The sequence below is a fragment of the Capricornis sumatraensis genome, chromosome 6 (genome assembly GCF_032405125.1).
Source record: "Capricornis sumatraensis isolate serow.1 chromosome 6, serow.2, whole genome shotgun sequence".
In the NCBI taxonomy this organism is placed as follows: domain Eukaryota; kingdom Metazoa; phylum Chordata; class Mammalia; order Artiodactyla; family Bovidae; genus Capricornis; species Capricornis sumatraensis.
Window position 1 is genome coordinate 60,107,656 of NC_091074.1, and position 14,392 is coordinate 60,122,047.

The 14,392-nt window shown below is 40.8% G+C and overlaps 1 protein-coding gene across 3 annotated transcripts in view; it reads left to right on the forward strand.

Annotated features, from left to right (window-relative positions):
- Positions 1-14,392, forward strand: part of PCSK5 (proprotein convertase subtilisin/kexin type 5) — a 500,900-nt gene that overhangs the window by 131,721 nt on the left and 354,787 nt on the right. For all 3 annotated transcript variants that reach the window (XM_068974738.1, XM_068974739.1, XM_068974741.1), the window contains exons 4-5: positions 8,368-8,511; positions 12,592-12,668. In XM_068974738.1, the coding sequence (XP_068830839.1) occupies positions 8,368-8,511; positions 12,592-12,668 (221 nt within the window). The remainder of the gene's footprint in view (positions 1-8,367; positions 8,512-12,591; positions 12,669-14,392) is intronic.

Sequence of the window (14,392 nt, forward strand, 5' to 3'; positions counted from 1 at the left end):
GGTTTGAATCTTTGTATTTTAACACTTGCTTCTTACAGCTGCTTTATTTTATATCCCTTGCACAACAACCTACAGGGCAAGCTGCCAAGCACTATGATTCAGAAACTATACAGTGCGCAGGCGCAGGGCGAGATAACCTTTACCTTGACTTATTTACTGCAGCTAAGACTTTGTTTTGGGGAACTTCCTTATCAACTTAGAATCCGTTTTGTCCCTGGGTTTGTTCCATTTGAGGAATCAGAGAAACATCCTTATGTGCAAGAAATGTTCTTTTCCCATGGGAACAAACAGAGGATTCTTAGCTGAACATCTCGTTTGCAAGAATGTTCAGCCCTGGTTGAGAGTCTCGTTTGCAAGCACTTCTCAATCTTCCTTATACCTTGTTCCCTACAACCACCCTTATGGCAGAAAGTGAAAAGGAACTAAAAAGCCTCTTGATGAAAGTGAAAGTGGAGAGTGAAAAAGTTGGCCTTAAGTTCAACATTCAGAAAATGAAGATCATGGCATCCGGTCCCATCACTTCATGGGAAATAGATGGGGAAACAGTGGAAACAGTGTCAGACTTTATTTTAGGGGGCTCCAAAATCACTGCAGATGGTGACTGCAGCCATGAAATTAAAAGACACTTACTCCTTGGAAGAAAAGTTTTGACCAACCTAGATAGCATATTGAAAAGCAGAGACATCGCTTTGCCAACTAAGGTCCATCACTTCATGGGAAATAGATGGGGAAACAGTGGAAACAGTGTCAGACTTTATTTTAGGGGGCTCCAAAATCACTGCAGATGGTGACTGCAGCCGTGAAATTAAAAGACGCTTACTCCTTGGAAGAAAAGTTATGACCAACCTAGATAGTATATTCAAAAGCAGAGACATCACTTTGCCGACTAAGGTCTGTCTAGTGAAGGCTATGGTTTTTCCTGTGGTCATGTATGGATGTGAGAGTTGGACTGTGAAGAAGGCTGAGCACCGAAGAATTGATGCTTTTGAACTGTGGTGTTGGAGAAGACTCTTGAGAGTCCCTTGTACTGCAAGGAGATCCAACCAGTCCATTCTGAAGGAGATCAGCCCTGGGATTTCTTTGGAAGGAATGATGCTAAAGCTGAAAGTCCAGTACTTTGGCCACCTCATGCGAAGAGTTGACTCATTGGAAAAGACTCTGATGCTGGGAGGGATTGGGGGCAGGAGGAGAACGGAACGACAGAGGATGAGATGGCTGGAGGAGAACGGAACGACAGAGGATGAGATGGCTGAATGGCCTCACTGACTCGATGGATGGGAGTCTGAGTGAACTCCGGGAGATGGTGATGGACAGGGAGGCCTGGTGTGCTGTGATTCATGGGGTCGCAGAGAGTCGGACACGACTGAGAAACTGAACTGAACTGAACTGAATAGGAGTTTTAATCTGCATTTCTCTGCTGACATATGATTTGGAACATCTTTTCATATGCTTATTTACTTTATGTATATCATCTTTTTCAGTGAGGTGTCTATGAAGGTCCCTGGTTCATTTTTTGAGTTTTTTTCCTTCCTGTTGAGTTTGAGAGTACTGTGTACATTTTGAACAACAGTCCTTTTGCAGCTATTTTTTCCTGTCCTATGGCTTGTCCTCTCCTTCTCTTGACATTGTCTTTCACGGAACAGAAGTTTCTATCTCTTCAGTAATTTCTTTCCTGCATTATGTCCTTAGTGTTGTATCTAAAAAGTCATCAACATACACAGGATCATCTGGATTTTTCTCCTGTGTTATCTTCTGGGATTTTGTTTTAGTTTTGCATTTCATATTAAAGTCTATGATCTATTTTGAGTTAATTCTCGCAAAAGATGTGATTCTTTTTTTTTTTTTAATTTTATTTATTCATTTATTTGGATGTGGTAGGTCTTTGTTACTGCTCACAGGCTTTCTGTGTCTTCTGCAACATGTGGGCTACTCACTGTGGTGCCTTCTCTTGGAGAAGGCAATGGCAAACCACTCCAGTACTCTTGCCTGGAAAATTCCACGGACGGAGGAGCCTGGTAGGCTAGAGTCCACAGGGTTGCAAAGAGTCGGGCACGACTGAACGACTTCGCTGTCACTTTCTTTTGTTGCAGATCACCGCCTTATAGGTTGCCCAGGCTTCAGTAGTGACACATGGAATCTAAAACTTGGGTTCAGTAGCAGTTGGCATGTGGGCTTAGTTGCTTCGTGGCATGTGGGATCTTCCCAGACTAGAGCCTGAACTCATGTCCCCTGCATTGTCAAGTGGATTCTTAACCCCTGGATCACCAAGGAAGTCCCCCCACTTTTGTTTTTATTGCATGTGAATGTCTAGTTGTTTCATCACCATTTGTTGAAGGGATTATCTTAAGTCCATTATATTGCCTTTGCTCCTTTGTCAAAGATCCACTGACTATGCTGCCTCAGTTTTTTAATTCTCTTTTATGAGTGGAATTTTAGGACCTAGGTTTTTTCATTATCCTCTACTTGGCATATTTTATACAACATTTCTTCTAATTTTTTCTATTAAAAATTTTTTTTGGTATTAAGTGGGACACTCTTAAAATTTTGTGAGTGAGATATAATTTTCCACCAGTTACATTGTGTTGGCCAAAAAGTTCATTTGGTCAACCCATATTATGTGTGCTTAGTCACTAAGTCATGTCCAACTCTTTGTAACCCCATGGACTGTAGCCTGCTAGGCTCCTCTGTCCTTGGAATTCTCCAGGTCAGAATACTGGAGTGGGTAGCTGTTCTCTTCTCCAGGGGATCTTCCCAACCCAGGGATCGAATCCAGGTCTCCCACATTGCAGGCAGATCCTTACTGTCTGAGCCACCAGGGAAGCCCCAACCCATATTATGGTAGATGTAATTCATGGTTCCAGCAGAGTTGGCATACTAGTGTAAATATGTGAAGTAAAACATGATGATTCATAGGGGGTCATTTGACCAATGTACTAGAAAATAGTTGGACACCATTCTCTCTTCCTACAGCCCATTTGTAATCTCCTATCACCAGCTGAGGCCCCAGCCACAAATAAAAGCTATTCAGATCATCTTAGCTGTCCTTACAAGGATCAATTGCCCTTTCAAGTTTGCCTAACCTAAACTCAAAATAATAAAGAGAATCATCATTTCATAGTAATCTATTTCTCCGTAGACCATAGGACTGTTTGGTTTTGAATCCTAATTCTACTATTGACCAGCTGTTTGACCTCTAGAAGGTTAAGGGCTGATTAAGTCATGTGTTCTTTAGCTGTTAAAAGGAGATAATAAAAGTACCTCCCTCCAGCTGTTCTGAGTCTTACATAAAGCTAGTTCATATAAAGGGATTAGTACAATGCTTGGTTATGCTAAGAATCTAGATGTCAGTTCTGTGTCCACTTAAGGGAGTAATGATTCTATTTTTTTTCCATTTCTTAGAACTCTTGGACTCCAGATTTTACAAAGAATTCCAGGCATATTTACACCTTAATAAGTTAACTAGATATGTTTCTGAGTTTGTCTATAAAATAGATTTTTAAATTTTATTTTATTATTTTTATTGAAGTATAGTTGATTTACAATGTTGTATTAGTTTCCGATATTCAGCATATATATTTTCTTTTTTTTCCAGATTATTTGCCATTATCGATCATTATAAGACATTGAACACTGTGTCCTATGCTATACAGTAGGACCTTGTTGTTTATCTATTTTATATAGATTAGTGTGTATCTGTTAATCCCAAAATCCTAATTTATCCCTTCCTCGCTTCCTCCATTTGGTAACCATAAATTTATTTCCTGAGTCTTTGAGTCTGTTTCTTAAAGCAGATATTTATATGTAATTCTACTCTCTTATTATCATTGTATAGTCAGAGATGCAGGCTTATGAACCACTGTATCAATGACAATGAACAACAGATGTTTTCAATGTTAACAGGCTATTGGCAGCATATAAATTGGCAGTTCATTAGAGACCTTAAGAACCTGGAAAAGTTTAAAAACAATGACATTGAGGGCTCCTCCCCACCCCCTAGTATGAAGAAAATGATGGTGAGAGCATAACAAAGGTGTTTATTTTGGGTACAAACTGTTCTTTCATTGAGCAAACACTGTGATATGTTTATAAAGACGCAAGAGAAGTGGACACACCCAGAGTGGTTTATAAGCAAAATAGCTCATAGCCCTGGTATGGAAGAGGCTGTTTCTAGAACTCACAGAACAATATTTCTAAAATTTCATTCCTGAAAAGAATAAAAGGTTTTACGGATAAGAGACCTAGATACTAACCATTGTTTCTGCAGATATTTGCTGCTTTGTGTCCTTTCTAAATACTTTGTCATCTATGTGTAGACCATCATTGAAACACAAGACATTTTTCAAAGCTGAAGGTACATAAATTTACTGTGAATATTTATCGTACCTATACAGCGCAAATATGTGTTTTTCATCAGCTTCAAATAAGCTGGAAGTTTCTGACCCGTCCCTTTTGTGAATACCAGTCTGCTGCTGCTGCTAAGTCACTTCAGTCATGTCTGACTCTGTGTGACCCCATAGACGGCAGCCCACCAGGCTCCCCTGTCCCTGGGATTCTCCAGGCAAGAACACTGGAGTAGGTTGCCATTTCCTTCTCCAATGCATGAAAGTGAAAAGTGAAAGTGAAGTCGCTCAGTCGTGTCTGACTCTTAGCGACCCCATGGACTGCAGCCTACCAGGCTCCTCCGCCCATGGGATTTCCCAGGCAAGAGTACTGGAGTGGGGTGCCATTGCCTTCTCCAGAATACCAGTCTAGGGACTGCGTATGTGGTAACAGAATTCCAGAAACTAGTTTTATTAGTTCCACCAGTTTTCAACATGGCAAACTGAGTATGAGGAAGTCATAGTTAATATGTGCTCCTTTGGTCTTTGGGTGATGCTCTAACATAGACTGCTGTCAAATAAATAGAGTCCAATTTAAAGACCATTTTGATCAGGCAGTTAAGGAAATGATTAATTCCTTTTCACTGGGTCCATGTTGACTGGCATCGATATTCTCTTCAGTCTTTGCTCTTGGGGTACCTTGGGCATATGAAAAACATTAGAAACATGTTCGGAAGCCTGGAACACTTGAAATAGGTATTAAAAACCTAAAGGTCACTTTCAGGTTAGAGGGTCCTGATTTAAGGGTCCACTACTAATCTTATGACTTGCAGAAACACCCCTGGCTCTCATTATCTTTTTTTCTTTGACATTTCAGCCACCTGAAATAGTAAGTTATCCATATGAAAGAATCAATTGGATATTTCCCCTCCTTCCTCTTTCTCCTGTATCATGTTGGCAGATGAAAAGAAAAAGTGGTACAAAAATATTTAATGGTGATGTCAGAGTCAACAGAAGCAGAGGTGGAAGAAAGAAACCTAATTACTCCACTTTGAACACACATGTTTTCCATACACGGCTGGTTTTCTTCAATTTTCATAATTGCAATTTCAGGCAGCATCCTTCCACTCCAGGATGGTCATCCCATGTGTGGGTGACCCATTTCCTGTACACTTCCTTCCTCCAGCCCACTTCTTGGCCACATTAACATTACTTCATGTCACAAATGATACCACAGGTGGCCAGAACAGGTTTTGAAAAAGGAAAAAATGAAATAGAAACCTGTCAGAGTTGCTTTCTGTTAAATTAAAATATTTGATGAGGTGCGGCCCAAACTGTTGGCCAGAATGAGACTTCCGAAAAACACTGGCATTTTGGAAACCTGCACTATTTCTTTCGTGATCTATTAACCAAGCATTAGCTGGCTGGGCTATCTCTGACGAGGTCAGAGGAGCAAGCATTTGGTAGTTGTGAACTTGGATATGAAGTGAGCATATGCCCTCACTTTTGGGGTGTAATTGATCAGCTAATATTGACTGAAATCCTAGATTAGAATTGGTTTCCTGCATAGTCTTCTAGGGACTTACAGTCAAAGGAGACAAAATTTACATACAAGTTTCAACAGTCAACCATAGTGCAGCAGAATTCAGTGTGTAGGGGTTAGATTGTGTAGAACAAAATATATGTACGTGTCTGCCTGTCTCCATTCCTAAGAGAAGAGATAGCCAACTAGGCTGAAGAATGAGGGAAAGCTTTGTGAGAGGAAGTTGTTCCCAAGCTGTACTCCAAAAACTGGGGAGCAGGGGGAGAATGGAATTTAGGTCAGTGTGTGCAGGGCCTCAAGTGCCATAAGGAATCAAGAAAGTAACAGAAAGTTGCAAATGTTGATAAAATATATAAGCCTCTATTTTCAACAAAATTGATATTATCTGCGTTGAAAGATGGGTATACCATTTGTTAGAATGAATCCATAAAACTACTCCAGTGTGTTTATAATGTTCAACAAAAGGCAGTCTCCTTTGGAGAATAAATTAACAAATTCATGTCAGGAGATACTAGAGGTATCTGCCACTTGTAACCATGTGACATTGAGGGATGAAATTCGGAAAGAGGTGAGCTTCCATTTTGTTGTTCAGTCGGTGAGTCATGTCCAACTGTTTGTCACCCCATGGACTGCAGTACACCAGGCTTCCCTGTCCTTCACTATCTCCCAGAGTTTGCTCAAACTCATGTCCATTGAGTTGATGATGCCATTTCATCCTCTGTCACCCCCTTCTCCTCCTGCCTTCAGTCTTTACCAGCATCAGTCTTTTCCAATGAGTTGACTCTTCGCCTCAGGTGGCCAAAGTATTGGAGCTTCAGCGTTAGTCCTTCCAGTGAATATTCAGGGTTGACTTCCTTTAGGATTGACTGGTTTGATCTCCTTGCTGTCTAAGGGACTCTCAAGGACTTTCATTTAGGTTGTATTTAAAATAGAAATCAAGTCATGGCTACAAAGCTCAGGATGACCTGACTTCTGTTATCCCTTCTAACCTGCTACCTCTGTGCCATTTCCTCTCACATCCACTAATCTTGCCTGGAAAATCCCATGGATGGAGGAGCTTGGTGAGCCGCAGTCCGTGGGGTTGCAAAGAGTTGGACACAACTGAACTACTAAGCACAAGCACTACCAAGATGAGCTCTGAGCTCTTGGGCAAGCCAGCTCTTTCTCTTCAGGCATATCTCAACTCACATTTCACTTTCTCAAAAACTGGGGTCTTTTTTTGACCATCCTTCTGAGAGAGGTGTGTACTCAGTCCCCTCAGTATTGACTGCCATACTACCCTCTTTAATTCCTTTAAAACATAAGGAGTGCTACAAATGGTCTTTGTTTTCTTTAGCATCTGTGTTTCCCGTTTAGAGAGGTCACGAGGACAGGGGACCTCATTGTCCTTGTTCACTGCTATTCCCCCACGTGCAATAAGAGCTCAGTAAAGTATGTGTTAGATGAATCCGTGTCAGTGGGGTCGTCATTATGTCTCGAGCCTACAGAGCACGCGTTCTCCTCCCCTCCTGAAGTGCTGAACGGTTACAAAGCCTACAAAGCTTGAGGAAGATAGTGAATGGTGTGGACCTGGGGTGGCTTGCGTTGCCATGGCAGTAGGCTAGAGTGGCACATCCCTTTTCCTTTGTTCCTCTAACTGAGCCTTAAGAACCTGGAAAACAATACCACTCAGAGGGATATTTCACAGAGATGGACTTTGAAGGAATAATTGTGTGGGTTGGATGAATGCTAGTCAATTATATTGGGAAGAACTGCTGGTTTAATTCATCTCTTGATGTGTTTGTATGTTGTAGCCATTGTGGAATGAAATCACTACACATAATGAGCTAAGGTTCACTGGCTCTCCAGCCTGCCCTTCAAAGCCCTCGCACACATTTTCCTGTGTCTGTCCCCCGTCTGGACTGTGCACTCTTCTTCCCTCCCTTCTCAAAGTAGTGCTGAATGACTCTGTTCACCCCCTGCAAATTATGGTGCAATGCTCATTGTTAATTTACTGAAAGAAGTTTGAGGAGATTGTTATTTTTTTCTTTTTTATGGGTTTCTCACAGCAGTGGCACACCTCTGGCTGACACTGTACAGAAGCTGCTGAGGTTTTTCTCGTTTGTAGCCAGGCTCTACTAGGTGCCTGGTTAAGAAATTATAATGTTCTTCTGTTATCTAGTTTGGGTTTATAAATGAAATGCTACAAGTCCTTTTTCATGTGTCACTAATAAATGCTAACAATAAAATGGTGCACTCTTTGCTCTGCTATTGAGATACTTTATCATGTTTTTCCAAAGGATCTATGGTATTAGAGCAGGGCAGAACTGGCAGAAGAGATTTCTGTTTCACTTGCCTTACCCACGTCTCTTCTTCCTCCCTTCCCCTGTTGTCATGTTGGAGATCTGTGCTTCTGCTTGAACAGGCAATCCACCAAATTAATGTATTGCCTTAAGTAGGTAATTCTCCCATCTCCTCTCCGTGTTTGTAATCTACAATGTCCAATTTTCCCTCTTCCTCCTTTAGCACTGCAGTGACAACACACATCCCTGCCAGTCAGACATGAACATTGAAGGAGCCTGGAAGAGAGGCTACACGGGAAAGAACATCGTGGTCACTATCCTGGACGATGGCATTGAGAGGACCCATCCAGATCTGATGCAAAACTATGTGAGTGTTTACTGTGGTCAGAATGCCTTCGCTCCTGGAAAGCAATGGAACTCATGTGAGGATGATCAAAACGCGGGAAAGCATGGAGATTTCCCAGGTGGCTCAGGGGTGAATATTCCACCTGCCAATGCAGGAGATGCAGGTGCCATCCCCGGGTTAGGAAGATCCCCTAGAGAAGGAAATGGTAACCAACTCCAGTATTCTTGCCTGGAAGTCCCATGGACAGAGGAGCCTGACAGTCCACAGTCCATCTACAGTCCGTGGGGTCACAAAAGAGTCGGACACAACTTAGTGACTAAACAACAGCAAAAGGAGGAAAGTCACTGAAAAATAGCTGTTAGGTATTGCTCCCATCTTACAGGAGATTCACTCTCAGAGGACAGGAATCAGGAGATAATGCTATCCACTTTTGTGTGCCTTTGATGTTGTGATGACAAAAAGCAGGTGATAAGGTAGCAGAGACCCCAGCTGCTGCTGCCAACAGCTGCTCCTCTCTCAACAATTCATCCATGCAGCTAGAGAACACTCCTACTTCCCTTTCTGGAGAAGGTGCACTTATAACTCTTCTCAAGGTGTTCTGTGAGTCTCTTTCTCTCTCTGCCTCTCTCCTTTTAAAGGACAATAATGAATATTCTCCCCATAGTCCTCAGGAATCAGTCAATTCCCTTGTGTAAGAAAGAACTGTGATTCCAGGACTCAGAACATGCAGTAAGCCTGAGATCACAGAGCAAGTGAAAGGGCTGAGACTCAGTACTTTCACTGAAAACCACAGTCCTGATGCCCAGTGCTCAGTGGACACAGGTCGGTTTCTGTCCCTGGAGCCTCTGGGTCCCCTTTACCACTGCGTTATTTCCTGCCTGGAAATAGGTCAGTGACCCCTCTGTCCCCTATTCTCCAAACATATCCCTTCCACCAGCTTCTCCTCCCTAAGTTTGGTTAGAAGTCTGTAAGTATCTCCCAATATGCCATACTCTGCTACAAATGTGTGTTTCCTGATACCTCAGTGTTCTCCCTGAAATATTTATTTTGTTACTGAAGAGCCTCCAGTGACTCCCTAGTATCTGCAAATGTAACTCTCTGATTGCTGTCAGGACCCTGCAGAAACTCCTGGTGGAGCCCACGCACACCAGTGCCTTCCACATTGCCTTCTGATCTCTTTCCTGTTGACGACTGTTTCCACTAGAACACTGGTATTGCTGCAAACCCATCAAAACTTCAGTCACTTTTGCCCATGTCCCTCTCTATACTTCATGACTTCTTTTAATTCCTAAACTTTGGTTATGTGAGTTTCCCTATATTGTTTTCATGTTGTTATTGAAAAAAAAAAAATTGAAGTCGGTGATTTTCTATCAGCTTACAAATTTCCTTTCACAGCCTTGAGAAGACAAGCAGCTCTAAATCATGGTGAAATCAGGACTCATATTGACCCTTAAGGAGGAAAGTCAGGGGCCAGGGTTTGCCCTGTGTTTACAGAAGAGCTCCACAGAAAATTCTAAGCTATAACTCAGAGGATTACACCTCCTCAGATTTTTTTTTCTTCTCTCCTATTGGGTTGGCCAAAAGTTTCCTCAAGTTTTCATGTAATATTGTATTGAAAAACCTGAATGAACTTTTGGATCAACCCAATATATTCATGGTCATTAAAGGAGCAACGTCAGCAAGCCCAGCCTATCTCATTGTGCCCTGAGCTGGTGGGAGTCCTGAGACAGGCTGGGTCCATAGGTTTCCTAAACCAGCAGTACAGAGGATTCACCATTCTCACAGGCCTGCTGCTTTCTGTCCCCATTGCTCCTCAGTAACTGGTGGACACAGCAGCAGCCCTGAGGAACCTTGTAGTGGATGCCCTCAGAACGGACATGGCCTTTTCTTTAAGGCTGAGATTCCAAGAAAAGAATATAACGTCCTCTTGAAATCTGCTGTTTCTCTCTCTTACCGTTATCTTCAGCCTGGGAAGGCTTGGTTTCTCTTCACAGTGGAATCACCAGCTCTGTTTGTCTCTGTGACCATCTCTCCTCTGCCCCCTCTCTTAAATACCGCTTCAGCTTCACATGAAACCATTTAGGTAGAAATGTCCATATATTTTCTTCAGTGTTTCTTTTTCGTTTGCTTAATATCACTTATTGCATGACCCTTAATCTCAAATTAGTTTTCCTTTTGTCAGTCAAACCTGAAAAGATTCTCTTTATCTTTGCAGATAAGATACTTCCAAGTCACTTTCTAGACACAGCAGAAACTACCACTGGCTCACACAGCCACCTCAATTCCTAACCTATGAAGACCTTCCTTCCCTCAGGATCACCCAATATCACGTGATACTTTGCGAACATTAACTACTTTTCCTCTCAGTATTCAATCCTTTTTGTTTCAAAAATTCAGCCAAGAAACTTCACAAATCAATTTCTACCATGAAATATTGAAAGTTTCTCCTAAATTAGATGATTTTCCTTAAGGTTGAAAAAGAGAGAGAGAGGAGGAACTGCAAATTCATTTAGTTCTCATTTGAACCAAACATTTGAGTAGCTGCCCTTACCCTGCCTCCAAGCACGCACAGGTAAACTTCTGTCTCTTCACGGAACAGACTTTTAGAACTTACAAAGGAGCTTCAGTTCAGACTCCTCATTTACAGGGTATACACTGAGGCCTGAACACTAAAATGAGTTAGCCCAGGTCATATAAAGAATAGAACTATGGCTCTCCATGATAAGAAAGACTTCTATCATATGCAATGCAGTTTTTATAGAGCCTTCCTATTCTCCACTGCATTGAAATGCATCTGATTAAATACAAAGAGCCTTAACCTAAATGTGATTGCATTCTTTACCTTTTTCATTTGTTTTCCTCCCTTGAAAGAAAATTCTCTAGAATTTACCTGTACAGTTAGCAGTACTGGTGCCCTTTTGGTTCTCCTGAAGTTAGAGCTGGTGAAAGTAGAGAAGAATGCATTGGATTGGATGGGATGCCTGGGTTCCAGTTTTCATTCCATAGGCAATTCGTTTCATGCCTTTGGCCAAGTTATGTAACCTGTCTCAGGCCTCTGTTTTCTTATGAGTAAAATTAGATGATATCACCCTTCGTGCTTGAATGAACACTAAGTTGGGCTGCTTTGTATGTTTCTCTGTATGGGAAGCAGGACTTACTATCTTTCTATGTCATGTGTATTTTACTTACTTCCCCCAAACATTTCAAACTTCCTGTACCTATAAGTCATTTTTAGAAATGAGAGTCTTTGATAAGAAAGCAGAAAGCAAAGAGCTTTACTTTCACTAAAACTGATAACAGAAATCATAAAGCATAAGAAAATTCAAAACATCTTAAATTAGTTCTGTCTACCATGATATAAATTTGAATGATGGAATAATCCACAAATTATTTCTTAGAAATTTGAATATTTTTCACAATTATTTAAAAAAGCAAATAAATGCAGCTTTGGTATCAGAGAAAGTTCTGTTTCATTTGAACCCTTGACATAAAGTAAAACTTTATTATTTTGGTTGAGGCAAAAGGCCATTGGGTATAAATAAGAAGTCTTGAATTGTAGACCCTTTCATAGTAGATAAAACATCTGAAACCAGACAAATATTGCCTCATAGAGGTCCCAAGATAACCTGATACAGTAGAGTTCTAATACTCATTTTTAATTGACTTGCCAGTTATTTGTGAATGATCTTTGTCTCCAGAAATCTCTGAATTGTGATAATGTATTTGCACACTCAAGAAATGAAGTAAGGAATAGAGAGAGAGTCTATGAAGAATAAATCACTTTGCTTCTAGGTGGTCTAGTAGTACTTTGCAGAGTAGGTGGTTATTGGGGTGAAGGGTCAGTGCGAGGTGTGGGGGAACAGTGCTGGCAAGGATGGACTGAGCACATCTTCGGTCTGTAGAGAGTATTTCTTTACCTTTATGGGACAAAATATGACACTGATTGTTATCGAACAAGGCATTCTGACACCACTGGACCATGAGTGTTTTATTTAATCTAATTACTCTCTTGCAGAAATGTGTTTAAGGAGTCATGAGCCTTCAGGTCCATGGCTAATTAATGAACATCTGTATCCTTTCTCTCTCTCCTCTGTGACTCAGGATGCTCTGGCAAGCTGTGACGTGAATGGGAATGACCTAGACCCTATGCCCCGTTACGATGCAAGCAACGAGAACAAGTAAGACCCCGGTGGGGTGGCTGGTGTGTGGCCCGTACAGAGCTTTGTGTTCTGCTCTTGCCAAGGGAAATCTTTCCTTGGAAATCTTTGGTAACAAATGATCCCTACTTTGCTGTAGGATAAACAAGTGTCTTTCTGCTAAAGCTTCTGGATATAAAACCGGGTGGTCCCCACGGTAAGAATGGTTGCAGAAAGAACCCAGGGGAATAACTTGAGGATGTGCCTGGGGAATATTGCTCCTCATGTGGTCACTGGCCCATGACCCACTTGTTTAGGAATAGGGATAATCAAGGGAGAGGGAAAACAAAGTGTCCCCTGGACTTTACTCTGTCCAGTTCAACATGTTGAATTGAATGTTGTACCTGAGGTCTCTGCCAGGGCTTCCCTGTTTCCTTCTTTTTTCTCTCTTCTACTCTGCAGTGATTATATTCTTTACTAACATACCTGCAATACCTATATGGTTTTTCATGTATGGAACACATTATCACTCTTATTCTCCAAGTCTAGCCCATGTAGCCACGTTTACACTTTTCAGTTAGTACAGAAGTTTTTTGGAAAGCAAATGAAATGCACAATCATTTCTTGCTTGTGATGACCCAGGTATTTTTCAAAGATTAGTAAAATGTTTTTAATCTCTAGCTCACATTAAATTTTGGGCTTTTACTTCAAAGTTTTTTCAGGATAATGTTGTGATTTAGATACTATCATCTGAATTTTTACTTACCTGTTTTTGTTTGGTATCACAGAAGTTGTAAAGAGAGGTGTTTTGTTCATTTATTATGCACAGTTTCTACCCTGCATTTTTCCTAAGGGAAAATTTTCTCACCCGGTATTGTTTGATTAAGCCGATAAATTTAGATAAAATCATGCACCTGGATAATTGTGACTGTGCATGGGGTGTTCCCCTCCCCCTTCTTAACCATTTACAAAGAAGCCTTGAAAAAGTTACCATGAAAAATATGCTAGTTGATAATATTAGCAATTGAATCAATGTTGTAAATCAGATTCAGTGGTGAAAGCATTAATATACAAATTGATGTCGATAGAATTTTCCAGAACTTTTGAAACAAAAAAAAAGGAAGGGCCCTATAGTAAACCGGATAGTTTTCTATCAAGCCTGGTCATTACTGCCTAGATTACACTGTTTAAAGTTATAATCAATAATTTGAGACAACGTGAGCTAATTTACTTAACCTAATTTGCAAACTAACATGAAACACTGAAAAGAAACTTGAAGCGTCCATATTTAAAAGGTCACCTGTGATAAGTTTCACTCTCTAGTGCAATCTACTCTAGTGCAACATATATGCTCCTAAAAATACTCACACTCTGCAAAGTCTAAAACACAGAGTAATAGGAAAATGTAGTTGGAGCTCACACTCAGAAACTTCATCAATAACATGCACAGAAAAATGGTAGGCACCTATTAAAAATAATAGCCCAGTTTTATTCATTAAGTGATTAAGAAATACATAAAACTAATCAATGTGGCACTTTATCTTATATAAAAATTCTCCCAGCAGTACTTAGATGTGAAGCAAAAAGAAAAAGGCTCAGGTAGGTCAAGTGGACAAGGGTTAAACAGGTAGTAAGAGATGGAGATGTTAGGAAGCAAAGAATCCAACTCAGGTGGTTTACAAGCTCTTGCTCTGTATATTAAACATAAGGCTAAGTTCTTAAGGTAATGAAAAGGAAAATGATCCAAGTACCTTTCATTTAAATGA